The 27707-nt window shown below is 34.7% G+C and overlaps 1 protein-coding gene across 2 annotated transcripts in view; it reads left to right on the top strand.

Moving 5' to 3' along the window:
* The window catches only part of Hdx (highly divergent homeobox), a 118294-nt gene extending 94076 nt beyond the window's left edge, over positions 1-24218 (top strand). The window contains exons 7-11 of one of the 2 annotated variants that reach the window (XM_052734865.1): positions 5169-5248; positions 8115-8198; positions 14716-14838; positions 19390-19557; positions 20569-24218. In XM_052734865.1, the coding sequence (XP_052590825.1) occupies positions 5169-5248; positions 8115-8198; positions 14716-14838; positions 19390-19515 (413 nt within the window). In that variant the 3' untranslated portion in view covers positions 19516-19557; positions 20569-24218. The remainder of the gene's footprint in view (positions 1-5168; positions 5249-8114; positions 8199-14715; positions 14839-19389; positions 19558-20568) is intronic. The other variant, XM_052734874.1, reaches the window with a different exon arrangement.
* The last annotated feature ends 3489 nt before the right edge of the window (positions 24219-27707 follow it).

Here is a 27707-nt window from a genome sequence, read left to right as displayed (position 1 = left end):
AAACAAGACAATGGAGAAGGACTGTGTGTTGAGAAATATTTACATTCAGATCCCAGGGGGAAAAAAAAAACATTAGCTGCTGAAAGAATATTCAGGAACTGGATAGTATGCCATTACTAAAACCAAGGAAAGAAAAAGATTTCAGAAATAAGAGGGGTCATTATCTCAATGATCTCATAGAAATTGAGTAGAAAGGAGAGGCCATTGAATCAGTCTTTAAGAGGTTCTTTGCAAAAGCAATTAATTGCATGCCCAGGGGGCAGGCAGGCAAACTGTAATGGGTAGAATAATGAAAGGGATAGGAAAGCTGTCACTATGGAAGGACAATGAATTTTAAGTCCAGGTGTTTGAAAGCTTATCAAATGTGAATATTTTTCCTCTTTCCCTTTTTTTCTTTCTCTTTCTCTTCTCTCTTCTCCCTCCTTCTGCCTCTCCTCTCCTCCTTCTTTCTCACCTAAGGTCACAAACAATGGCAGAGCTTGGGGGATGGGGGTCGGAAAACTGATGCAGACTTAAAAATCATTAAGAAAAAAAAGTGTTTCATAATTTCTAAGGTCATTTGTTCTCATATAGTTGGTCCAGTAAATATGTGTTTGTCTTCTGTTAGTCTTTCCAAAATTATATGTGCCTGGGGATTCTTGGGTAATTCACAATAATTATATGATGGGGTCTTTAGAGCCTAATGCCTAACAGCTATTTGAAGTGAGTAGGAAGAAGGGGTTTGTATGTGCCTCTGAAAAGGCAGGATTGCTGTGAGGAAATAGTCTGATGAAGCAAAATGCATAGGCCCCTGAGTGCAGAGTTTCATTCCCAACTGTCATTTCCCCTCCTGGATCAGAATTTTAGAAAATAAGCACTTAATGGGAAAACAGTGTATGTTAATTTTAAAGTCTGCGTTAATGGTCTACATTTAATAAACCACTGCTCCTGTCCTAGCATCCTTTGTCATATAATAGTGTATTGTCTAGATAGCTGGCACAGTAATCAAGACCTAATGAGAAAAAGAAGAGAAAGAATTTAATGTATGAATCAAAAAACACAGGATGAGACGTAAGCAATTGCCTGGAATTTCTCCCGGTGGCTTATTTTTCAGAGCTGCACAGTAACCTTTTCATTCTCATCAGAAATTGCAGCAGAAGAGCATTTTCAAAGACTAGAAGGAGCCCCTTTGGTGCTGTTTCCTACTAGGTCTGTACAGTGGCTTCATTTCACTGATGGAGAATACTAATCTGACTGAGTTGGCTCTGTGATCTTTTTGTAAGAACTAATTGTATCATCTGCCTGAGACTAATACCCTATCTCTAAAATATACTGACTTATATTCTCTTCCAGTTTGTGAAAATGTAGCTAGATTATGTTTACATTGAGATTTCCATTGATGCCCTCTTAGAGGTATAAAGATATTTCAAAAACCTAGCAACTAGAATTCAGATTCCTTATACACAACCATTAATTTAACCAGATTAGAGTGGTTTAAATGTCTAAAAGGGGAAATATTTTTAAATTGTTGCTTGCATGTTACAACACATGTTCAAACATGAAAACCACATACAATTTTCTTTCAGTGTTTTTGCGAGGAAAAATATATTCCTTCAAATTGTGCAAAGAGGCTAGCTTTGGCAGCTAACAAAAAGTGTTTGTGATCCCTTGACAGTTTCATATGCAATCCTTTTTTCTAAACAAGCATGTAGGGCCCTGACACAGACCTTCTGACTCACCTCAGTTCTACCTTGCACTTGACCTTCCTCTTCCCCATTTCTTTTCTGTTTTCCTATGAGGGAGTGAAGATAGGTAAGGTTGGATTGATTCGTGAAGAAAAAAAGCTACATGGCCTCACCCCTTGTGCAACTTGGAAACTTCAGCAAAAACAGTACTACTTGGATAACTCTGCTCCTTAATTTTAAGTTTGGTTTCTACCAAAATATATTTATGAGTGAGACATTTTAAATATTTTTCACTATCCTAAGAGGCAAATGGTTTAAAGTATAGGAATAATTACTTTTTCCAACATTCCATTTACATCTGCACCTCTTTTCCAGCTCTGTCTTAATATGTGGAGTGTGTGGTGTGCGCATCAAAAGATAACTCCCCCATGGTTTACTCAGGGTGGGCTTATAGACACCACATAGAGTGCCCTCTAGACTTTCACTGATAAATTCTACTTTTTATTGTTCAATTAGCAAAGCTGCTTTTTTGGAGGAATTACCAAGACACATTGACAGTGTTTAGATCTTAAACTTTTGCTAAGGTTGAAAGTATCTACATGTAGAAGAAAGCATTCCCTATTCAGTTTATCGCTTCACATCTTTTTATTTCAGAAGACTCAAAATAGCTTTTATTTAAATTTTCTAAAATAATCAAACCATGCATAAATAAGCTGTCAGTGAATCAGAACGGTGTATAAAGTTATGAGCAAATCTGAAGAGGAGTGTACAGCAATTCTATAAGGAATAGTACCAGTAATGATCTTGTTGATGAGCAATATAACCCCTCTTCTGAGACCACTATTTCTAATATCAGATCTGTAGCTAAAGCTAATGAAAAATTTCCCTCTTTCCATTTCATTGCATCACTGATTATGTAGGACTTGAAATGTCTGTGACTTGAAGTGTCTAAATAATGACTAGGTAAACTTTTCTTTGTCTAGGAATCATTGTTTTTATAAAATTTTAAATTGACTTTTCTTACATTTCACAAATAAATGAGATCATGCAATGTTTTTCCTTTCTTTCTGTCTGGCTTATTTCACTTAGATAACATCCCCTGGGTTCATCCGTGTTGCTGCAAATAGCAGGGCAAGGAAGGTCAAATATATCAAATATAATACAACAGTGGATTTTTGAATGAGGATGGGAGAATGGGGAGATATAGCTCAGAGGGCACAAACTTGCAATGTGTGTGATGAATAAGGGGAAAGATCTAATGAAGAGCATGAAGACCATAGTTAATGATAGTATATTGTGTATTCAGGATTTTCAATAAGTGATGATAGCAGCTGTCTCCTGGGGGATGGGAAACTGTGAGATGATAAATATGTTAATTCGTTTCATTGTTGCTATCTTTTTGCTATATAAATGTATATTGTGTTATATACCACAAGTACATACAATAAAATTTAATTTAAAGTATATAGTAGAGATAAGAAAGTTAAATTGAATTTATACAGAACATTGTATTAAAATTCTGCTGAAGTTTTCTTGTACATCATTCACTTGAATTCTCATAAGCAATTCTTATAAGTGAATTTCTCCTAATCCTTGTCCATGTTTATACGTGGGAATGAATAGACTAGGAAAATCTTAGGAGGGCTGATAAATATTTTTGTTCTGCTTTCTAAGTGGAATTAAAATGTTATTTAACAAGGAGCTGAGAAATTTTACTAGTATTTATCCAAATAATTTCCATGAAATTGCTGTGAAGAAAAGAGAGACACAGAGATAAACACTGCTACTCTATTTTTAAGGCATCTAGGAGATGGTAATGTAAAATCAAGGGGGTAAGGGGTGATGTATGCAGCCACACATAGGGCCTTGAAGCAGGCACTTGCCATAGCTCATCACAGAGCTTTTTATTAGACTAGTTTCTCTGAATTAATTCATCTCTCACTATTTTATTATTTTAAAATATTGAATTTGATCAGAAAAAAATGCATGTCCATTGTAGGAAATATTTGGAAGTACTATGGAAATAATCATACTCCTTAGGAAATACCACTCTGAAAACAAGAGCAAGGTCATATTTTTGCAAGGGCTTTCTCTTTGCATATGTACAAGAGTGACCATATGTATACAAGTATTGAAATAATCCTGCATTTGTATAAAATTGGAGCTCTGCGTTTATAATTTTAGACCATTTATTGAGAATTGTTGGTTGTTTTTGTCTTATTACAATGAACAAAGACAGGTATGGTGGAAAAGGCCTGTAAATCTACCACGGAGGATGCAGAGACAGGAAAATTATTGAAACTTTAAGGTTAATCTGGTCTATATAGTGAGTTCTTTGCCAGCCAGGCCTATGCAGTAAGACCTTCTCAACAAAAAAAGGAAAGAAAGGAAAACAAAACTGAGTAATATTATAGCAAAGCTTAACTAAACAAAGCTTAATAAAGTAAAAATCATTTATAGTTATATATAATTCTATCCAGGGATAATAATGGAAACACTTGGGCATAAATGGTTTCATCATGTTTTTTCTTCATTAAAAACATACTTTTTTCTTTTACAAATACAAAATTATGTATACCTACATCATAGATTTTATCACTTTCAGTTTTTCCACTTGCAAGTAGCTCATTTTACTTCATTTTTAGCAGCTTCCTAGTACTTAAATGACTTCTGTATTTCTCCATTGTTGAAGATACAGGTTTCTCTCAACTTTTCTATTATAAATAGCACAGTGATTATAATCCTTGTATTTCTATCCATCCACATAACTAACTAAAATATATATTAATCCCAGCACTCGGGAGGCAGAGCCAGGCGGATCTCAGTGAGTTCGAGGTCAGCCTGGTCTACAGAGCGAGATCAAGGACAGGCTCCAAAGCTACACAGAAAAACCCTGTGTAGCTGGAGTTTTCCTGCCTGGCCCACAGTCAGGACAAATCTCTATCACCTGCCAGTCCCACAGCAGCTCAGACCCGACCAAGTAAACACAGAGACTTATATTGCTTACAAACTGTATGGCCGTGGCAGGCTTCTTGCTAACTGTTCTTACAGCTTAAATTAATCCATTTCCATTAATCTATACCTTGCCACATGGTTCGTGGCTTACCAGCATCTTCACATGCTGTTTGTCCTGGTGGCGGCTGGCAGTGTCTCTCTGACTCAGCCTTCCACTTCCCAGCTTTATTCTCCTCCTTGTCCCGCCTACACTTCCTGCCTAGCCAATGGCCAATCAGTGTTTTATTTATTGACTAATTAGCAACACATTTGCCATACAGAACATCCCACAGCAACCCTGTCTCCAAAAACCAAAAATAAATTAATTAATTAATTAAAAAATAAAATATATATGAATCAGACATGAATAAAATTCACAGCAAAGCACATTTTCAGTAGACTTGCCATGTGTATGTTTTTGGCAAAAGAGACATTATTTAAGTATTGTTTTAATACTACAGTCAAGTTTTAAGATACAAGATATAAAATCTTCACTTTTTTTTCCTATAGAGGAGCCCAATGAAGTCATCCCAAATGAGACCAGGACACATAAGGATGAAGAGCACCAGGCAGTATCCGCAGATAATGTGGTATGTAACTTGAAATTCTTTCCTCATTACAGGATGGATTTTAAGGACATCGTGCCAGTTGATGACAACATCTGTATTGTCAGAATAAAGTCTTATTTTACTCTGTAAACTAAAGCAGAACTTTTCCCTAAGAATTTAATATAACTTTCAGTGCCCAATAAGCAAAATGTAAACACTTCCTCTTTTTTTAACTTCAGGAGATTTCCAAGTATAAAAACCTAATAGCTAGTTCAAATATGACATATTTTATATATAACAAGTTATTTTTCTTCAGCACACTGAGAAGAGAGCAGATTCATTTCATTTGACAGATGGCAGAAATGAAATGGAGTTCAGCTGGAGATCGTGAAGGAAGCATTTGTTAGTCCAAGAGCTTGCCTCCAAGGGTTTCTCTGTTTAGACCATACCTAGCTATACTGTATTTGGAAACTTCTTTTCCCTGGTTAAGTTGGACTCTGTTAATTGCCTTCAAAATTACAGCAAAGAAAGAAAGACAGTATTTTAAGAATTTGAATAGCGGCAGGGACAGGCTGTGTGTGGATTAAACTGGGTTTTCTAAAAATGTAAACATATAGTGATGTTCCCTTAGCAGCTGTTTTAGCAAAATTTGTTTATATTTTGGCCCCACAAAGTGATACAGAAATCAAGATAGTATTAAACAAAGTCAGACACAAAGGGAAATTCCATCATATTTTCATTTTTGCTTTTGAATCAATGTCCTATGCATGATTTTCATTAAAACCGCACTTATAATGGATTTTTCTGTTCCACAGTAGCTGTGATGTCATAATTTACCCCGGCTTCTATCACAAACATTATTTCTTTGACCCTATAATCCTGAACATCTCTTTAATAAAAGCAGAGATCATAAAATATATATTTGGGCTCATATTTGTTAAATACCAACAAAATTTGACATTGTTTTCTACATGTAAAATAGAGTTCAGGATTGCATTTCATTGGTTTTTAGTCCTGGTTTAAGTCTGTGTTTGATTCTTCTAAACACTAAATTCAACAGACATATTGAAAAATTAGATTTGATTTTAAAGCAGTTTTTTTAATCAAATAGCTAATCATTGTTTTCCACAGTGAACTCTCCTAATAATTAAAATCTCACCAAATATCTCCTTCTGCTCTAGATTTTAATTATAGCATGTTAAATGTAAACAATTATTTACAATTGAAATATCTTCTCTCTCAAAGATGTGTTCATTTTTTGCCTGAATTTCTCTGCATTGAATTTCCCCAGCAGCAGACAGCTGAAAATAATAAATGAAGTCGTGGCCTGGTATGACTCATAGTCACTTAGGCACCTAATTGTTCAAGAAGAATTGATTTTCAGAGACAAAACTTCAAACTTTCAAAGGTTGATCTCCTCTGCCTGTTACTTTTGAGTGCCCCCAATTATTCATGGATGACAAATCACAGAGACATATAAGACCTATTTATATGCACAAATCCATACAGTTGCTGGTGGTACCTTCTTTTCTTAAATGCCTATCTGCATCGCCCCAGAATCAATCCAAACAGGTAGAAAATCTAAAAACCTTAGGACAGAAAGTATGAAGTGTAAAGTCTAGAGAGAGCTCATGTGATTAAGACTCAAGTTTATACTGATTATATAGAAAAACAAAACATTAGACACATCTCCATGCAGTGGTGGAAGGCAGTTTTCCTGCAGCTGTTCCTCTGACTCACAGACTGCAGGTCAGAAATCCTGTGATGATATCATATCCTCAGAGGCAGTAAAGCAAGTATGACGATTCTAAGTTTGTATGTGACTTTTAATCACCATATATATTTTTAATCATGTATATATATATATATATATATATATATATATATATATATATTATATGATTACAAATACATATAATGTATATACATACACACACATATATATATTATATATATATATATATCAAGGTAGAAAGTCTAATTTCATGTTTTGCCTATAACATGCTGCTATTAATGTGCTTGTTCTTAAAAGACTGTCTAGTGACTAAATCTGATTTATCTTCCCTCCTTTTAAACTTTGTTTTTGGTTGGCAGTGTTTAAATCGTTTAAGATGCAGTTTGTTTCCCCTTAACCTCATTGTTTTACATACAAAGGAAAATATTTAAATGGATTTTATTGGGTTTTTTCTTTTTTTAAAGGCTTTCCTATTAAATAATTTGTTTTACCCTCCGTATTGGAGCTTATCAGTCATTCTTTTCAGCAGCACTGAGATGTATTGGTTATGTTTTGACAGATATTTACTAATTATCTATGGTACACAAGCTACTTCACAAGCTTTGCTGTGACTTAATTCTGCAACCAGGGGAACCTCTCGCTCTCTGTGTGTGTCTCTGTCTTCTCCTTGCTGTCTTTGTTACTGTCCGATGAAGAAAACAAATCCCCTCGCAATTTTCATCATTATATCATGGATGTCTGCTTTCAATTGTCTAGCTAATGGAGCACATTAAATATGTGAATTTTTAGACATTGTATTTTCCTTTGGGATACGTGCCATATGTTAACAGTTTCATTAGAAGAAAGAGTCATGTTGAGACAGAAAAGGAGCCCTGTTCTATTGTATGTGTGTGAGAGAGAGAGAGACAGAGACAGAGGCAGAGACAGAGAGACAAAGAAAGAGAGATTAAAAGCTAGTTCCTTATCAGTGAAGGGCACTATCAATCACCAATTAAAGATGACATAAGGGGTGATACAGACACATGTGTAGCACTGAGGAGCCAATTATTAAGGTTTAATCCAGATAATCTAGATCACTCTATCACCCAAACTAAATATTAAATAGGTATGTTGTACACATTGTGTGTAGTAATCTGATATATATTTGTAAAAGTTTCTCTACTTACGTTACAGAAAATAGAAATTATCGATGATGAAGAAAGTGACATGATAAGCAATTCCGAGGTAGAACAAGTGAATTCTCTCCTGGATTACAAGGTAAAAGTAATTTCAAGTTCTGAATTCATTAAGGGAAGTTACTGAGTAGAAAAGATATATAGTGTCTCTGATTTTCCCATCTGATGGACTAAGCAGTCTGGGCCTCTCTACAGATTATCTCAGGCAACTTGAAAATTAGGCAAAATGTTGGGCATTTTAATATTGCTGGCTTGTTTGGTCATTTGGGTTTTAAACAGTGTACTGGCTCAAAAATTGGCATTGATTGTGTTCAGCAAGTGGGAATAACACATAATGGTGGTTAACGGGGAATTTATGGTAAATTTCCAGAGTCCCAGATATATGTGGGGATGAGGCAGGAACATTACTTTTGCTCAGGAAATTGACACCAGTCTGGGCAACATTGAAAGACCCTGCCTCAAACAAAATGAACACAACAGTAAGTGTTAAGAATTGGGAGAATTTCTTTTCCAGTGTCGATTGCTAATTTTATAGTGGATTGCAATCTCTTCCAAGACTGTCTTTAAGACCATATCTGATACCATTTTATGAGAATTTGAAAAACAATTCCCAATGAAAATACATGGTGAATATGAATAGAGATGACCTTTTCTTAATGTCACTTGTTACTAAATTGGAAGGCATCCTTTGATAGTGTGTCACGCATAATTTTGTTTTTACTCAATTTTGACATAAGCGATCAGTCTGTTTGTCAATATGTTTTTGCATAGATGTACAAGTGCTCTCCTCCTCTGACTCAGCAGCCTATCTTGCTAGGAAACTTTTGGCTGTCTGAAATTTGGGCACACAGTGCTTCTTTCTAAATACAAAGCTTCTTTTTGTGGAGTATAATCATAATTTAAAGCTTATGACAGTAACAAAGACCACCATTTAATTAGAAAACAGCTGTCACTTGCCTCAAAAAAATCTTTCAGTTTTAGAATAGTATAACTGAATTTCAGAGCATTGTACATATTGTTTTTCTAATGTTCATAACATGTCAATCTTTGAAATATTGAATGTTATAAACACAGAGGGAAATTGTCTTTTGAAATTATTTCTGAGTGGTTAAAGAGCATAATAGATTCTATATTTAAACTACATTTATGACTAGATATGGTAGGTCACACTTGTAATCCCAACACTCACCAGACTGAGGCAGGAGGTGCTCCATTAATTCAAGGCCAGCCGAGAATGTATGTGTGTGTGTGTGTGTATATATACATATATATATATATATATATATATATATATATATAATGATCTTATCTTAAAATGAATACATTTGCAATAAAAAATAATCTGTATTTCCAACTAGCTGAATTATGAAATAGCTGGTTTTCAGTTAGAAGAAAGCATGCTAATTACTCCTCCATGGTCATATAATACTTCTGAATACTGAGTTCAGGATTAAAATGACTCTGCAGGCCAGGTCACCACTTGGCACAGGCTGTGGAAAGTCCAGGCGGGAGGCCTGGGTTGCACAGCTGTCAAGTGTGCCCCACTTAGCACTCCTGAACAGGTCAAATAGGGCTGGGCTCAAGCCTCAGGATTCTTTTCCTAGCCCTCTCCCCTTTTCGGGGCCAGTCCACTTGAGAAGGTTTGCAGCTAAAGACCCGGGAGGGAAAGATGGAGAAGCCGGTACAGAAATGTCAGGGAATATTTCCCTTGAACTCTAATGGACATTTTCGTAATCCAGTGTTTTCCACTGTGGAAGATACTGTAGGAACGAGGGATCTCATGCAGGTCATTAGGGACATTCTTTATAATCATCTCTATCACACTGAAAATTCTTTCCTTGAATTGTCAATATTTGTGCACATATATAGAGAAAATATATTTATATGCACATTATTTTTAAAGGTTTCCATTTACCATCTGTGAACTTTGTATCTGGAGTTGCCATTGCATGTTTTAAGCATTGCTGTAGAACATACCAGTTTAGAAATTTAATACCTTGAAGAAAGTTGCTGTACTCTATTTAAATAGACACGCCAGTGTTCCTTGTTTAGGGGTGAAAGTTATTTTCTTTAATTTCTTAAGTATATTCATAATAAGTTTCTTGAAGGCAGAAATGTATTTTAATCACCTATGTGTTACTTGGTTGGGGAGCCTGGCACATAGATGTGTAGTAAGCAGTTGCTTAGAAAGTAATTGAATAAATTAATTTGTCTCGAAATAATTTTAATACTGTTTCCCAAGTGTTTATTTGTATAAATTCAATTAGTATTAGAAGCTACCGCATTTTTAAACTTCCCCACATTGAACTCATCTTCTGTGCTTGGGATTTATTATAGCAAACTAAAAGAATATTCTCTATAGTGCATTTTATTAACATAAAGTTTAGACATTATAGCATTCCTGATTGAGAGACATCATTAGAAACTCATATTTTTGAGAGTTCTAACTAATCCCAAATCTTTAGGAGGAAAGTTGATAGACACAATACCTGTGGCATGAGTAACTATATCATAAAATAGGACATCAGTCATGGTAGCCGTTAATACCCTTCCCAGAGATCAAAGCTCTGACATATTTGCAACCTTGTGTCTCATAGCAATCACCTTGCAAAATTATAAACAGTTTGCTGGGGAAGGTTTTTAACAAAAATTAACTAGGCCTTACTTTGTAAAACTGGGTGACTGCTATTGTCTTACTAGTTGTTTTCCCAAGTACTCCATTTACTTAGGAAAATCTCTGAAGCACACATAATTACTGCCTGTAATCTAGGAAGCATTTAATAGGCTTGCAAAAAGCATTTCTGAGAAGAAAATGTCTGCAATATTAAATTATCTTAAAGCTGTTTATGCTTTTCAAACATTTCATAAATACCAAAGAAGGGAAATATTTGCATGAAAAATTAGAGATCCTCATATGAAAAGATGCTTTCGTGACTTTTGCAAATATGAACTAGTGTTTTTAAAATGTTTTCTGATGGACCATGAGTTCAGCTCAAGCAGACTCTGAATGCAAATGAGTCACCATTAAATGATGACAGATACTGCCTGCATTCAAATGACTTTCTGCCTAGTGTGCTGGTACACACCTGTAATCCCAGAGTTTAGGAAGTAGAGGCAGAAGGATCAGAAGTTCAAGGGTACCCTCAACTGCACAGCAAGTTCAAGGATAGCTTAGCTTTTATGAGACTGAGTCTCAAAAAAATGAAAAAGAAAAATAACAATTCAAAAACCTCAACCACAAAACGCAAAATGAGGCCTGGGAAGACAACTGAATTGGTAGTGAGCTTGCCGAGCAAGCATGAGGCCCTGAGTTTGCGTTTCCAGCATCCATGTGAAAAGCCTAGCCTGTGATGCATACTTGTAAGCCCAGTACTGGAGAGGCAGAGACAAAGGGCTAACTGGGCCTGGCTGAAACAGTGGGTGTTGCAGGAATCCTAGATGGTCTTATTAAAAACCTGGAACCGGATATCAGGGTGAAAGCTGCAAGATCAGAGAAGCAGAGCAAGCAACAGCCATCACCTCTTACCTCACCAACTCCTCAGCCTGAAAGAGCATGAGTTCCTGTCTCCTCCTGCCCTATATCCCTTTCTATGCCCAGCCATATCACTTCCCGTCTCAACCTTCCTAGTGCTGGGATTAATGGTGTGTGATCCCAAGTCTTGCAATTAAAGGTGTGTGTCACCACTGCCTGGCTCTGTTTCTCTCCTAGACTGGATTAATCTCATGTAGCCCAGTGTGGCCTGGAACTCACAGAAATCCAGATGGATCTCTGCCTCTGCCTCTGCCTCTGCCTCTGCCTCTGCCTCCCCAGTGCTAGGATTAAAGGTGTGTGCCACTGCTGCCTGACCTCCGTGGCTAACTCTGTGGCTAGCTCTGTCCTCTGATCTTCGGGCAAGCTTTATTTCCTAGATTACAAACAATATATCACCACAAGTGGGCTTGAGATTCAGTAAGACACCCTGTTTCAGAAAATAAGTTGGAGAGAAACTGAAGAAAATACTTAATATCAACCTCTGACTTACACACACACACACACACACACACACACACATACAGAATGACAGAGAAACATCCACATATGCATATGTGCATACACATACCACACATACATATACCACATACATGTGCATCAAATATGAACCAAACAAAACAGGAGAAAATCATTTTCTGGTCAACATTTTACTAATATTATTTCTTTGTCAATGACTTCTAATAAAAGCAAAGGTTTAGAATTTGCAAAACCATATCATGGCAGAAGCATGTTGAATTTCTTTAGAATGCTTACTTTTAACTTAGTTGTGTTAGTGACTGAGTAGAAATTTAGCTTGGACAGATGTTTCACTTATTAAGTGGTCTGGAAGGAAGCAGTTTCATCACATAAATTAAGATTTAAACTGAGCTAATAAGTGATATAGTAAACATGTTCACAGATTGGATGTGATTAATACCACAACATCCACTTGACCGAAATTCTAAAATACCCATACAATCAACTAATTTTAATATGTTTTTAGGAAGCTTTTTGAACAAATGTTCCTGAAAGTCCTGCTGTACTCTGAGACCAGGTTTCCAGCTAGAAAGAATATTCTGTCTACTTCTACAGTTTTTGTCAAGGAGGCTTATTGATAATTTATTTGGTTTTATTTATTTTTATTTTTTCATAATTTATATTTTAATTGTAAATTGACAAATTATAGCTTTATATATTCATGAGATACAAGGTTATGATATGATTTATGAATACAATGTAAAATAATTAAATCAAGCTAATTAACATATCCATCACTTCAAATACTTATTTCCTATGGTAAGAAATTTAAATTTTGCCTTTTCAAAGATTGTAGAATGCACATTATTTACAATATTCTGCACATATACTATTAAACAAAAGTAATTATTTGCCATTTGTGAAAGCATAAATAGAATTTGAGAACAAAAATTATGCTAAGTGAAATTAGCTAGGTACAGAAAGATAAGTGACATTTTCTCACTTATATTTGGAATTTAAAACAACTGAACTCAAAGAAACAGAGGATAGAATAGTGTCCACCCAAGGCTGCATCATGAGAGGATTGGGAGATGATTGATGGTCAAATGGTGCAAAGCTTTTGGTAGATGAAATGAATTAAGTTTCTTTTGTTTGGTTGGGATTTGAGCCAGGGTCTCAGTATGTATTCCAGGCTGGCTTCAAACTCTTGAGTGCTAGTATTAATAGGAATGTACCACAATATCCATCTTAAACTTCATTAATGTTGTTATTATTATTTGAAACATTATGTATGCTCTTATTTAATCAGTGTACTATATTACATAACTTCCAAGCAGGAAAAAAAGTCCATACAGTAAAATTCACCTCTTAAATTTAACAATTAACAATTAAATGAATTTGACAAATTGTTTATTCATTTGTGGATTAATTACTTTTCTCATCACTGTAATCAAATACCAGACAAGAAGCAATTTAAGGACAGGTTTTGTTTTGGAACCTTCCAAGTTTAAAGGAATGCATTCTGCTAAGGCAGGGAAGGCATGAGGACAGAAGTGTGAGGGACTTGGTCACATTGCATCTATTATCCACAAGCAGATAGAAGACAGGAAGTTATAACACATGGAGGCCTCCAGTGATTCACATCATCTAGCAGCTCTAGCTCATAAAGGTTTCACAAGCTTCTGAAAAGCACCACCAGACAGGTACCAAGTATTTCAATAGGAGCCTGTGACAGCCATTTCAGATTCAAACCTCAACTATTTGAGATGAAAGCCTCAACTACTTTCTTTTGGGGGCTATTATGACTAAAGTTACAAAGAAAATTTATGTGTTTTCACTGTTTTTAAGTAAATAACTAAAAAATGGATTACTAAGAAAGAACATGTTGAATTTTATGACAGTCAAAATATTTTTGAAACTCACCTTATTATGAGACTTTTAATTGCTCCATATTCTCATCAGCAACTATATTTTGTCAATTTCTTTAACATAGCTGGTAGTAGTAACTCACTGTGGTTTGCATTTGCATTTACTTAATGAAAATTATGTTAAGTATCTTGAATATATAACTTTTTTTCATGAAATGTCTGTTTGAATATTTTTGCCCACACTTTAGTCTGTTGCTAGTTTTAAATTTCATAAATTTCGAAACCCTTTTATCTTTTATATGAATTAGAATACGTTTTCTCTCAGTACGTGGTTTGTGTCTTAATTTTAGAGTATGTTTCTAATTATCCCTTCAATCCTTTGTTTGTTTGTTTTTGTTTTTGTTGTTTCATTTAAGACAGAGTCAAACTCACTATATGGTCAAGGCTAGATACAAATGCTAATGAAGTTTGATATTGGAAAGTTGTTTCCAAGAAGATGAGTCTTTCCTGCTTTTCTCTCTTCCTAGAATCTATTTGCAAATTACCTTCCATTGATGATTTGTTTAAAAGGCACCCTTGAATACTAGGTTAATTCTTTCAGTGTTTTATATTCCTTTACGGTTAAATTGTGTTTTCTATATTGCTCCTGTACTCTTATTGCTTTTTAGTTTTATTGTTCATCAGATATATACAGACTTGAGTTTATATGGCATAATTTTATTGTTTGGTGTTTTCTCCTTTAGAACGAAGAAGTCAGATTCATTGAAAATGAGCTAGAGATTCAAAAGCAGAAGTACTTTAAGCTCCAGACTTTTGTTAGAAACCTGATTCTGGCTATGAAAGCTGATGATAAGGAACAGCAGCAGGTAAGTCCCATGAGAGACCAGTAAGCCACAATGTGTCAAGTTGACAAATGGCATGTCATATTTGGATTCTTCATATCTCTTCATTTGTAGTCTCCATTCTGGCTTGGAATTTCATGGAGCAAATGGTTATTTTATGATCTTTTTAAACATAGTTTTCTTAAGAATATATATTCAGATTTTTTTTGTTTGCTACTAGAGTACAAAGTCAAAATAGCTGATTAGAATATTTTCTTAATTCAGGATAGCCTTTAAGTAGAGAAAACCAAATTTTAAAATTAATTTTAAAGAAATTCCTCAAAAATTTTGTAGAAATGGAGCTATCCCAACCTATAACTAGATAGCATGTTTGGGGAACTTTTTCTAAATGTAAAATGTGGGCATTTATTTATTTACCCACTGGTAGCTACTGGAGCTCACAAATGTTGGGACAGTCTCTTCTATAATATGTTGCTCTGCACTAACAAAGCATGAAATTACTTTGTGAAATTCTTTGTGACCATAGGTGTATCATATTTTGCAATGTAAGTAAAAATTTTTGAGTCCTCCACTCCAAAAATGAAATGCCTTTTGTTTTTTGCTATGGGTATTTGTTTATAGATTCCTTCCAAATTGCATTGGACCCTTCAGGTTTTTCTATATATACATATAGCCTTAAGAAAAACCTAAGGGTTTTATAAGTATTCGTTTAAGCCCAATTATATAAAATATTACATTTAACACTAAATGATGCCAAATTTACTGCTAAGTTATTTATCACCATGCTAACTCCTTATCAGAAAAGTTCTATGTGAGTAGTATGAGATGTAGGTAACTATAATTTAGTAAATAGTCTTAGAAGATTTCATTCAGCAAAAAATGTCAAAAGTAAAATCACTGATGTCTTATATTCTAAGAAGATTGTGCATATATAGCCCATCCCAGACATTTCAAGGGAAAGGGTTAATGTCTGAATATCCCATAATTGTCCTTTCTTTCAAAGAAAGAGGTCTTTATATATTTAACTGATATAATGAACCACATTTAAACTAGGAGAGTCCCCGCATGGGACTAAAGCAAGCATGAATATTGTTTGTCCACATTTCTGAATTTTAGTCTTTCAACTCTGGCCATACATAGAGATCACAATACAAAAGCTTTAGTTGCCTTGGATAGCTTTATTTAAGTATATTGCTTCATTATACATGGTTTACACATTCCAAGACATAATGAAAATGTGTTTATGAGCCAGGCATGGTGGTTTATGCCCCCACTCCAGCACTAGGGAAGCTCAAGTATTAGAACTGTTGTGAGTTTGAGTTCAGCCTTGACCATAAACTAAGAACTTATCTTAAAACAAACAAGCAAGCAAAGCACAGCAAAATTAAAATGTTTGATTTATAAGAACCTACAATAGATTTTTAAATGAATAAGAGTGATAGTATTGAACATAATCCCAATAGTATCATAGATTTCAAATAACTGTAGAACACACACACACAACACACACACACACACAGCTCCAACTTTAGGCTAAATTAGAATGTTTTTCTTGTCTGAAAAATCTCATATCATTTGAATTCACTTCCATAACCAGTTAACTAATGAATGTCTTTGTTTCTTGACATCTGCGAATATCTCATAGACTGAATATCTAGTTCTAACCTCAGCTTTGCTTTGGTTCGTTCCCAAAGATTATCAACAAATAAGAAAAGTAACTAACATGCATTTTGTTTTTCCTTTTCTAGTTTTCTTCTGCTAAAAGACTACTGAAGTAACATATGAACATAGTATGGGCTGAAATAGAGAATGATACAAAAATGATATTAAATGCCACAGCGTATAGAATCAGCAGCTTAAATAGAAACTGTGATTTTCTTCATACTCAAGATTGAGTATAATGATTTTCAAAATATTTTCTCCAGGCATAAATGACAGTGGCTGTGGTAGTGACACACACCTGTAATCACTTGGAAATATAAGGCAGGAAGGTCATGACTCTACCTCTAAAACGGAAAACTAATGAATTATATATACAATTACATTTATGATACTAGCAGTGATGTACAAAAGTAATCCAGGTTAAATCTTAAGCTAATAATGTTTAAGCTTTGAAATATTCAGAAGTTTATTTCTGGAAATATGTTATATTCTACCTAGTAAAATAGAAACATTTGTCATTACTTTCTTATTTTAAAAAAATATACAGTATTTCTTTCATTAATCTTGACATGGGTAAGTTGAATGAGATAAGCAATCTATGAAATATTTTGCCCATATAAACAAGTCCAGGGTTTAAAAAATATGTATGGTACTTTCTGACTGAAACATTAGATTACCTAAAGGTTGTCTTTTTTCAATCAATAATAGCCATTTTAACATCCAGATAATGTTGCCAACATTGCTCTAAGTCATTAGTTATAGTCTTTCCTCCCCTGATAATTCACTGTGTGATCCTAGCCAGATCGATTGCCTTTCTTAAACTTCAATTTCTCCACTCTGCAAGGAGGATAAGAATGATTATCAATTTTACATTCACATCTTAGAGCCTAGAATAAGTATTACAGACACTGACCGTGTATTTGGGGAAAGTGTTAATGATCTCTTGGGGAAAAAATGGCACTTGGTCAGACCTTGAAAATAGTTGTTACTGATGAGGAACATATAATAAAAAACATTGAGGCTGTAGATGTGAATCACTGTCAGAGTGTTTTTTTCAAAGTAAATGAGATCCTGGGTTCAATCTGCAACACGGGGGATGGGAGAATAGGAGAGATTTAATTGTGCTTATTTATATCTCTGTGAAAAGGGCAGTTCTAATCATCGGCAAAGATTTGTTTAATGTCCGAATATTGCAGTCTAGTAAAGATATTAAAAAAATTTTGAGGTGGAATCCATGCATTTTGTGAACTACCTCATATATTGAACATTTTAAATTTTATTCTTACTTTAGACAACCAACTATATGCAGTGCAACAAAGAAGAAATAAATAGTAATGCTTCTCTAGTTTGGAGGTCTCTCTCCACTAGAATTTACAATATGAAATTGTCTAATCCACTTGACTTTCTAATATGAGAAGCTCATGTTCAATGAGTGCCAATTTGAAAATCTTTCCATCCTTAATATGGTATATTCAAAACTGCAGAGTGAACTGAATCCAGTGATGTATTACTCACATTCTGAATAGCCAGCATTAGCAAAGGCCCCATTGTACCTGAATTGGATCAGCAGTAGCTTACTGTTCTAGAAGAAAATGGCATGTGTCATATTACTACAGCTTAGTACCCCAGAAAGCATGTGGTATCTTTATGCTATGTTCATGTATAAGTGCACTTAGTTTCAGCAGGAAGTCCATGGGTAATTTAGTGGTACAAAATAAATAATAAATTTCTACATATATGTTAGTTTTTAATTACACAGCCTGACAAAAAAAGTAAATTTTTTTTCTTGTGTGTTACAAGGCAAAAATTATAGGATGTTTAACTGTCACTATTTTATTGAGGAGAATCCTGTCTTATTTTGACAATGTATTTCATATGTTCCCCCAGCATACCCTGTCTTTCTGTTCCTTAATTGGGTAATGGCCAGTAATACATTTGTGCCTATTATCTTAGTTCTTGTTTACGAATACTCCCAAAACCCACGGTACAAGTACTGCTGTTGAAACATTTCCAGATAGACTATATATCCAATTTCTTATGGTTAAATGGCATGGGCACTGCCAACCACACAGAACTTGATTATTTATTTCTCTAGTATAGATACATGTTCTACAAATACAGATGAAACAGTTAGAACATGATCAAACTTAGCTCAAAGATGTCGGCATATCTTAATTGTTCCAGCAAAGAAATGAGCAGACACATTGTTACAGCAGCCATAATTCTGTATTGAACAGGCCCTACTGGGTGCTTAACCACCTGTATGGACATAGTCTAGGGAAAGGAAACAAACCAACAAAACCCCATATGGTCTTTTCAAATTGTTAAACTTTTATCTAAAGTAAAATAGAAGAATGTCTCCCCTAACTGCTAAATTCATTCTTTTCACGAAGAACAAGATAAGTCTTTGTTGAAATGTGGGTTTCCTTAAAGAGTCATATAGCTAAGCATGACTATTTTAATTAAAGAATGAAATTTTGAAGCCCTTGAGCAGTGAGGAGTAAACACAGAAAACTAGTATGAAAACTACTTACCTCAAGCACTTGAAAGCCCGTGGTTAAAAATCCTTGGTTTGGAATAGTTGCTTAGGTCTATAATCATGTCACTCTGAATGCTACTAGACTCATCAGGAGAGAGACTCATTTCCCTCTGATTTCCCTTTTCTTTTTTTTTATAAGATTCTACTCTACCTAATCCACATACTTGGCATCTAATATTTTGTTCTTTCCTAGCATTACATGAAAACTTACTGTTTTAGATAAGGAAATGTGTAAGATCCCTCAAAAGAAATGTTTCTTTCTTTAAATCCACAAGAGTAAATTAAAACAAGAGAATTACAACTATTAACATAAAATTGGGAAAAAAAATCTGTCTGCATACTAATCCAAAATAATTGATTCTTTTTCTGATAAGGCACTGCTGTCAGATTTACCTCCTGAATTAGAAGAGATGGATTTCAGTCATGCCTCACTGGATCCCGATGATACCTCATTCAGTGTGTCTTCTTTATCAGAGAAAAATGCCTCGGACAGTTTGTGATTTGGATGGGGGATATAATGTATTCTGTTGGATGCCTAACAGGTGTGCATTTCAAGATAACTATATTTTTCCCCAATAATCTTTAACTGGAAAAACATACTGTTAAAACAGGCATATGCTCTGACGGAAGGACAAGATATAGCGGCTACAAGAAAAAATGCATGGAAAATGTAAAAATAAGTGAAATGGTTTTTTAACTTATAAAAATCCTAGAAAAAATTATATTTAATTTTAAGCAACTCAGCCATGAAATCTACTATGTCTGATTTTTTGCTAATTCTTTAAGAAGAATCTTAGTAATAGTTTTAACCAGAGACAAAAAAAAAGTAAGCATATTCAACATTACTAAGTTGCTAAAGCTTGCTTGGCCTTCTTTTTGTAGCCATTACATCTTTCTTCTTCTTTCATTTTCCTATCATCCATATACATTTTTACTCAGGAAAGTGGGTCGAAAATTAAAAACAAACCTAAATGTGTATTTAACCTAGATGAGTCCTGGGATTTATTTTCAACTCCTATGAGAATTTGACCTAAGATAATGATTAGAAATTGAAGCGGTTACTAGGATGCAATTGTATGTTATTGGTATTCTTCTGTCTAACTCCAAAACTAGGGAGAGGGAAAAATACTCTGGAAAGCAAATTAACCAACTAAAAGCCAAAATATTTAAGTATACAAAAATAGTACTTTATAAAAGACAGTTTTAGTTTCAATTCTTGTATACTAGAAATGATAAGTATTAATGATTAACATTTTACTTTTTTTTTCGTGACAGGGTTTCTCTGTGTAGTTTTGGTGCCTGTCCTGGATCTTGCTCTGTAGCCCAGGCTGGCCTCAAACTCACAGAGATCCACCTGCCTCTGCCTCCCGAGTGCTGGGATTAAAGGCGATTAACATTGTACTATATAGTACATTTATATAATTGAGTTAGACAAAATATTGCGCAAATACTTCAAGTTTACCAACATTTTCATAATATTTTTTCACATCTTAAATTTTGTGAAACAGGAACTCAAAATATGCCACTGATATTTGTTTTCTTTTTTATTCTAGTCATACAACTTTGCCACAAAATTTACCTCATTTCCATATGAGGCCTGAACAGAGCCATCGGCCAACAACAATATCCAAAAAGAGTTAAACTACTTTGATTGTAATTAAAGTCCTCTGAATTTCCTGGATGCTATTCTATGAATACACACCTAAAATGGGCATGATACCCAGTTACTATTAGTAGGTACCAGATGGCAGAACACTATAGACATCTCTTTGCAGATCTTCCCTTCCAGAATACCAGATGGGAATACTAAGGTTCATAGATGGGAAAGTACTAGTTTCTCCCTAAGCTCACGTTGTCATATATTTGTGACTTGGTTGTGTGGAACTAAATTACATGATTAAATTATTATCTAATCCTAAAAGATGAGTGAAGCAGCTAGATAACTGCGTTAGTTGTCAAGCTTCAGATATTTTTAAGTTTTATAACTGTGGCTGATTCTGATCTCAGAATTCACTGATACCAATTTATGAATGCAGAAAGGCAGTCACAAATGCATTTACTTGGAAAGGTCCCTTTTCCCCCCATACGTACAAGTAAAGTTCATTGATGGTCGTTCAGCTTATTAACTATTTGATTTTATATTGCTGCCACACAGCTTCTATGGCTTCTTTGTCAGCAGAAATATTTCAGCAGTCAGCTTCATGCCCTTTAGCTGATGGTCATGTGGTTCTTTGCAAACAACTTTTGGTATTCCTTGCTGACAAATCAAATTCCATTCAGGGAAAAGACCATTGAGCAACAGAACCTCAAACATTCCGATTAAGTTTTTCAGTCACATACAGTTCTCCATGAGCTGGAGTCCCCACTATGTACAACATATACAGAAACCATTTCTTTATGATATTGAGGATTAAGACAAGGTCTCCTGTAGCCCAGGCTGGCCTTTAATTTCCAATACAGCTGAAGATGACGTTGAATCCTGCTGTTCCTGCCTCTGTTTCCCAAAAGCTAGGATGACAGCTGTGTTTCACCATACCTAGGTTCTACTTCTTTTAGTGTGAACAAATTTCTTGGGTCAGACTGCTACCGTTGTACCACTGGTCTAAACAAATTTCTAGTCTCAAATCTCTGCTACAGTCTTCTTCAATATGGTTCAGTTTATCTTTAAACTCTTCCTAGTTGGTCTTCACTGCAGCGTAAGTACAGCTGAGTCTCTCCTGTGTGTTGTAACACAATTTTATTTTTCACACCTTAAAAATTTGTCACTAAATAAAAGAAAGCATTCATGGAGCTCTTGCTATGGAAAAGACACTGTGTCACACAGTGGATTTCATATCAATCTGTGGATTACAAAAAGGATTATTTCAGCTGGGTACAATGGCACATACTGATAACTCACATTGGGTAGACTGAGGAAAGCTGGGCTCCAAAATACAAAGAAATGTTTCCTGCTAACCTTTTCAGGGATAATAATTAAAGGTTTCAACTAGCAGTTGTAATTTATTTAAGAGTTCTAATAGATGTGATTCTTAGAAGGAATCTTACATCTATAATTTTGGGAAGACACATAAATTGTACTTTTATTCCTGAAGTTTCATTAACATAGAAGGTATATGTCCTAACAGTCTATTTAGGACTACCTTTATCCTGGCATTTTTCTTTCAGTCACTTAATTATATCTTTTATGAACACAGGAATTAAAATATTTAAAAATATTAGTGGGGATGTTCTATAATCAGACCCAAAGGAAACAGTTGCATCAATGCAAAAACATTTATACTTTGGCAGATTGAATACATAGCACAGACCTCAAAGAAGATCAAATACTAAAAACCTATTATAAAATGGGGAACTAGCTTGGCATTTGCACAAGGACCCAGCTTCAATCCCAAGCACTTCAGGAGGACAAATATGAAACTACTATAATGGAAACATATTTTTCATATATATGTACTGGATTTGGTTTTGAGATTTTTTTAAACAAGAAAAAGGACAGCTTTTGACTGTTTTCATGAAGACATCTGTGGATGATAATGAAAATTAGCTAACTAGTATTTTTTTTCTTTAGAGTTTTGACAATATTATAGCATATTACACTCTCAGAAGTATTGTTCAGAGAAGCAAAAGTAAATGGGAAATTTTTTTTCCTACTTAACTGCATTTAAATGTTTACTCTTAGGATACCAAGCAATTACTTAGCATATAATGTATATCTGAGAGCACTCACCTTCTAAAATGTGAGTTAAAAACAAACCCTGAAACAACAATAACAACAAAAAGAAGGCACCTTCCTCATTCAGCCAAGCTAAAATTAGTTACAAGAAAATGAGAATTGCAGTTGCCTTGGAGAATAGGAAAATTAACACGTGCAAAGAAAATGTTAAAAGAAAATTGGCCTGTTTGGGGAACCTGGGGATGTTTTGTTGTAAGGTCAGCTATCAACAGGACTTTTACACTGCAACTGTAATCAGCAATAGAAATGTTTGTTACTGTTGGAGAAAAAAGGCTCTGGCCCAGTCACATCCTCTCTTCAGTGTACCGTTAATACAGAGACCTCAAAAGATGACCTAGAGTTCAGTTCTCTAAAGACAGAAACATCTTCTTTTAGGGCCCTTATTTTATACAGTCTTATCAGTTTGTAAGAGAAAAGCTAAGTGGTACATATAAAGAGACACTGGGTGATAAAAATGACTTGTTTCATTTGTGTGTGTGTGTGTGTGTGTGTGTGTGTGTGTGTGTGTGTGTGTGTAGGGGTTGTAGGGGTGTTCAGCCCCTCTTCTTAGCCTGATTGTAATCATCTTTGAACGAAATCCTGAAAACTTTAACTGCTGCCTTTTATCCATGAGGTAGTGATAAAATACCAGGAATGCTGTGCTCTTTTAACAAATTTTATTTTCATTCAAATCTCCAAAATTAATAAAAAGGTATTGCTCTTTGAAGAGTTACCATTGCCATTTTATCTAAATGGTAGTTAGATTCTTTTTGTAGTTGTGTTAACCTTAACAGACAGCACTGTGCCATGCCCTTCACCAAGCTATGCTTTGTAATGCTCTAATGAAATAGCCTACTAACTTGTGAACCTGCAGTTGACATAAACAAGCCTTTATTAAGGACAGATTTGCCAAGGGGGGAAAGAAGAAAGGGATATTTTCATGCTAATATAATTATGATTTTTTCCATTAAATTGTATACTGGGTATATATTGCTCCTCATTGAAATTTTATTTTGCATTAACTTACTGAGTAACCCCTTCTAGCAATCTTGCATCCCATTTTACTGGTACTACCTCTGAAGCATATTATCTCTTTAAAACCATATCAGATTGTAAAGTGAATTTTTGTAGAGTTTTTATTTAAACTTTTATAGAGGCAATAAATGATTTCCAACTAACAGACCTCTCTTAGAGTTCATTTTTCTTTGCGTTGTGCTTTTCCTCTTAAAAGTGTATTATTTCTGCCTTCAAATGAGGTTCTGATAAGGAGAGAAATATAAGGTCTTTGGGGATCATAAATGTTCAAGTGAAAATTTGGTTAAAATCTTAAGCTCGTGTGTATATCATTCTAATGAGTTTTATGGAGGTAAGTACAAAGCCAGAAAATGGCAGAAACAATGGATGAAGTGAATATTCTATAACAGGCAAGAGGTTTGTTCCCAGTAGCATGCTTAACTGGTAAGACAACCAAATACACTGCTGTAGTATAAAAAGACAAACAAATGATAGTTTTGCAAGATTTTGTTAAGTCCCAACATGGCATCTAACTTGTCTTGCCTCCCTTTGACACTAATTTGGCATGCTTTTACTTTGGATGAAATACGCCTATGATTCCTTTGTCAGAGCCTGATACCAATTAAAACTCTTTATGTTGCATAACTAATGGAGTGAAAAAGGAGGGCAAAGTGTGAGTTTGAAGCAGTACGTACACAGCTTTCCTTCTCAGCTGATAAATTTTCAAAACTGTTACAAGGAGAAATAGCACATACGAGCATGCACGTCACATGACTTGGGTCCTTCCAAGATGTGCAGAAGAACTGACTTCAGATGGTAAAATTCTTTGATTTCATAAAAATGAAGGAAAATCATAAGTCTCTTTAAAAGACAAATTCGTGGCTAAATATGTTCATAAGACTGAGTGACATATTTCACATTCTTTGAAGCTAAAGGAGTTTTGTTTTTGTTAGTATCTTTTTATTTAAAAAAGTTGTTTCGTTTTTAATTTTTATTTTATGTGTACAAGTGTTTAGCCTGTGTGTCTTTCCTGTGTAGTGCATGCACGCCTGATACTCACAGAAGACAGAAGGTGTCGTTTCTTCTGAAACTGGTGTTAGTAGGTAGTTGTGAACTACCATGTAGGTGCTGAAAAATCAAATCCAAGTCCTGTGAAGGAGCAGCAGGTACTCTTAACTGCTGAGACATCTCTTCAGCTGTTTTGGTTTTGAGACAGAATCTCGCTTTGTTGTCCTGGCCAGCCTCAAACTTGTAGCAACCCTCATATTTTGTTCTCTCAAATTCTGGGATTATAGGAACACAACCATGCCCAGCTCAAATGTAATAGAAATTGTAGGGATAAAAAGACAAAATGTGATTATACCTTTAGAAATACTTATTATTTCAAGCTATTAAGTGACTATTTCTGTCCATGCCTCCAATAATGTTGGACATTGTATCAATATTGCTTGTTAGCTTAAAATGTACAGCTCACAGCTCTAATACCTAGGGCACAGCTTTGAATGTCATTTAGATAAATTTTTTGTACAAGAAAAAAAATCCCTCTAGTATAACGTTTTAGAGTCATAATGTATTTTTAGTATTCAGAATCCTGTTAGTCTGTCGCTAATCACATAGGATCAACAGGCAATATAGTCAGTCTTCCATGTACTTCAATCAATAAAATACTGGATGTTGAGAAGGCTCTCTTATGTAGTCTACTACATACCTCTGTGGGAAGTTTATTAGTTGTCATTCATTGGGGATAGTTTGTGATGATGCAGTCATCCCTAACAAAAGGTAAAGGTGCCTATCAGGTATTCACTCATATAATCGTATTTGTTTAATTAACTGCATTCTCTACACTATTTGAATCAAGGGCCAGGGTTCTGAGAGATTGATGGTTGAGGTGGTTAGTGATTAAAACTAAAGACAATTAAATAAAGAACCCCTAAAAAGTCTTGATAGAATCATTGTAATAGATTACAGTAAGTGAGTGGTGTGCAGAGGCAAGAGGAATTCAAGATGCTGAACCAACAGTGTGTATCATGCTTGATAGCGAAAATTGAGTAAATGTTTGGATTAAATAGTATAGGAGGAATTAAGATGTGAGGGTGTAGGACTTGAGAGGTGGCTCAGGAGTTAAGAGCATGTACCACTCTTGCAGAAGACTGGGATTTGGTTCCAGCACCCACACTGGATGGATTATAACTATCTATAACTCTAGCTGTAGGAGATCTGATAAGCTCTTTGTACTCTGTGGGAAACTGTACACACATGTACACATTCCCAAACATATACCCACAATTTAAAACAATGTAAGAGGTTAGACAGATGGCTAAGCAGTTAAGAGTACTTGCTGTTCTTGCAGAGGACCTCGATTCAGTTCCTAGCACTCATATGATGGCTCACAACCATCTGTAACTCTAGTTCCAGGGGCTCTAACACCTTCTAGCTGTTGTAGGCTCCTGTATGTGTGTAGTGCACATAAATTCACAAAAGCTCATATACGTATACATAATAAATCTTTAAAAATAAATATTTTTTAAATGCAGAGATGTGATAAGTTGTTTGAGCTGTCTGTAAAGCAGACAGAATAACGATAGTATGTAAGTAGTAATGAGAATGTGATAATCTGTCATGTAGTGCTGAGCAAAAGCCTCCTACACAGAAAATATTTAGGATTTTAGCTAATACCATTATTACTGCTTTCCAAAAATAGAGAGAGGAGAGATTGAAGGAAATAAAGGACAACTATGATCTAAGAATCTGGCCCTGGGTAGAAATGGGTTTAAACACAATTCCAAAGTTTCATCTCCATATAGATTCTGACTAGCACAGGTGTCACACTCAAAAGGCAGCATGCTTTTCTTAGAGGGCCTTCAGTATTCTCTTCACCAAGGAACAGCTGGAGGACCAGGGTAAATGGGCTCCTTGCTTTGCATTGAGTGAAGTATTAATGCCATGGAACATATTTCATCCACTTTTACTGCCCTATTATCTATAGGACTCTATACACATTTGATAAAATTGCATGAATCAGACTCACTGTAGAAAAGCTATTTCTTCAAAATTTCATTTCACTGTATCGAATGTTAGTCTCTGATTTAATGCATGTGCAAATGATGGTGAATTTCTCAAACTAACGTTTTAGAGGACCTACAGCAACTGGAGGCAGTTGTTTTGTTATACTTTGTTATGTTTCCTAGTGAATAAATTTTACCCAGTTATTACTGGTTCTAAAACAGAGTAGCATACTTTGTTTAAGCACAGCTTATTTCTCACAGGAATCTGCATCATTGTTTTCTAACTGCATGTTTGCTGTTTACATGCTCTCCTTCTAGTTTATTTATAAACACACATTTTGCTTTCTAAATGTGTTCTTTCATACAGCCTATCATTTCAAATACTTCAACCCTATATGAAGAATTGTACAACCCCTTTGATGCACTAGGTCAGAGGAAAGGATCACTTGCAAAGACTGATTAGTGCACATGGAGCTATTTTTCTAAACATAAAAGAGGCTCTGGACAAATTAAATATTTTAAAGGATTCATTCTTATTCGACCTCATGACTTTTGTGTCTTCTATTTTCAGATAATTATCAGACACCTTAATTGGAAAAACAATAACAAAAGGTTAAGAAACCCCAAGTTCATTCAAAATAAACATTGATCTAGTTGAATACAAATGACCACTAAAAACCAGAAAGGAAAAAGAGAGTTGAGGTGCTTAATTTTAGAATACTTTTAACCAAGACAATGCCATTTGAAATGCAGTAAAACTAGTACCCAAGAACTAATGCTGCAAATAATCTAAGCTTTATTCTTGTTTCCTCTTTTTTTTAATGATGCAAATATTTTTAGTAGAAGGGAATGAAATTTTTGATTATGGAAAATCCCTAGATTGCAAAAGTTATCCCACAACCTATCATTTCTCCAATAAGAAACCATACACTGTGATATATATATATATATATATATATAT

This window comes from Peromyscus californicus, unplaced genomic scaffold (genome assembly GCF_007827085.1).
Source record: "Peromyscus californicus insignis strain IS unplaced genomic scaffold, ASM782708v3 Scaffold_10__1_contigs__length_136768540, whole genome shotgun sequence".
NCBI lineage: Eukaryota > Metazoa > Chordata > Mammalia > Rodentia > Cricetidae > Peromyscus > Peromyscus californicus.
This window is presented reverse-complemented; position numbering and strand designations above follow the sequence as displayed.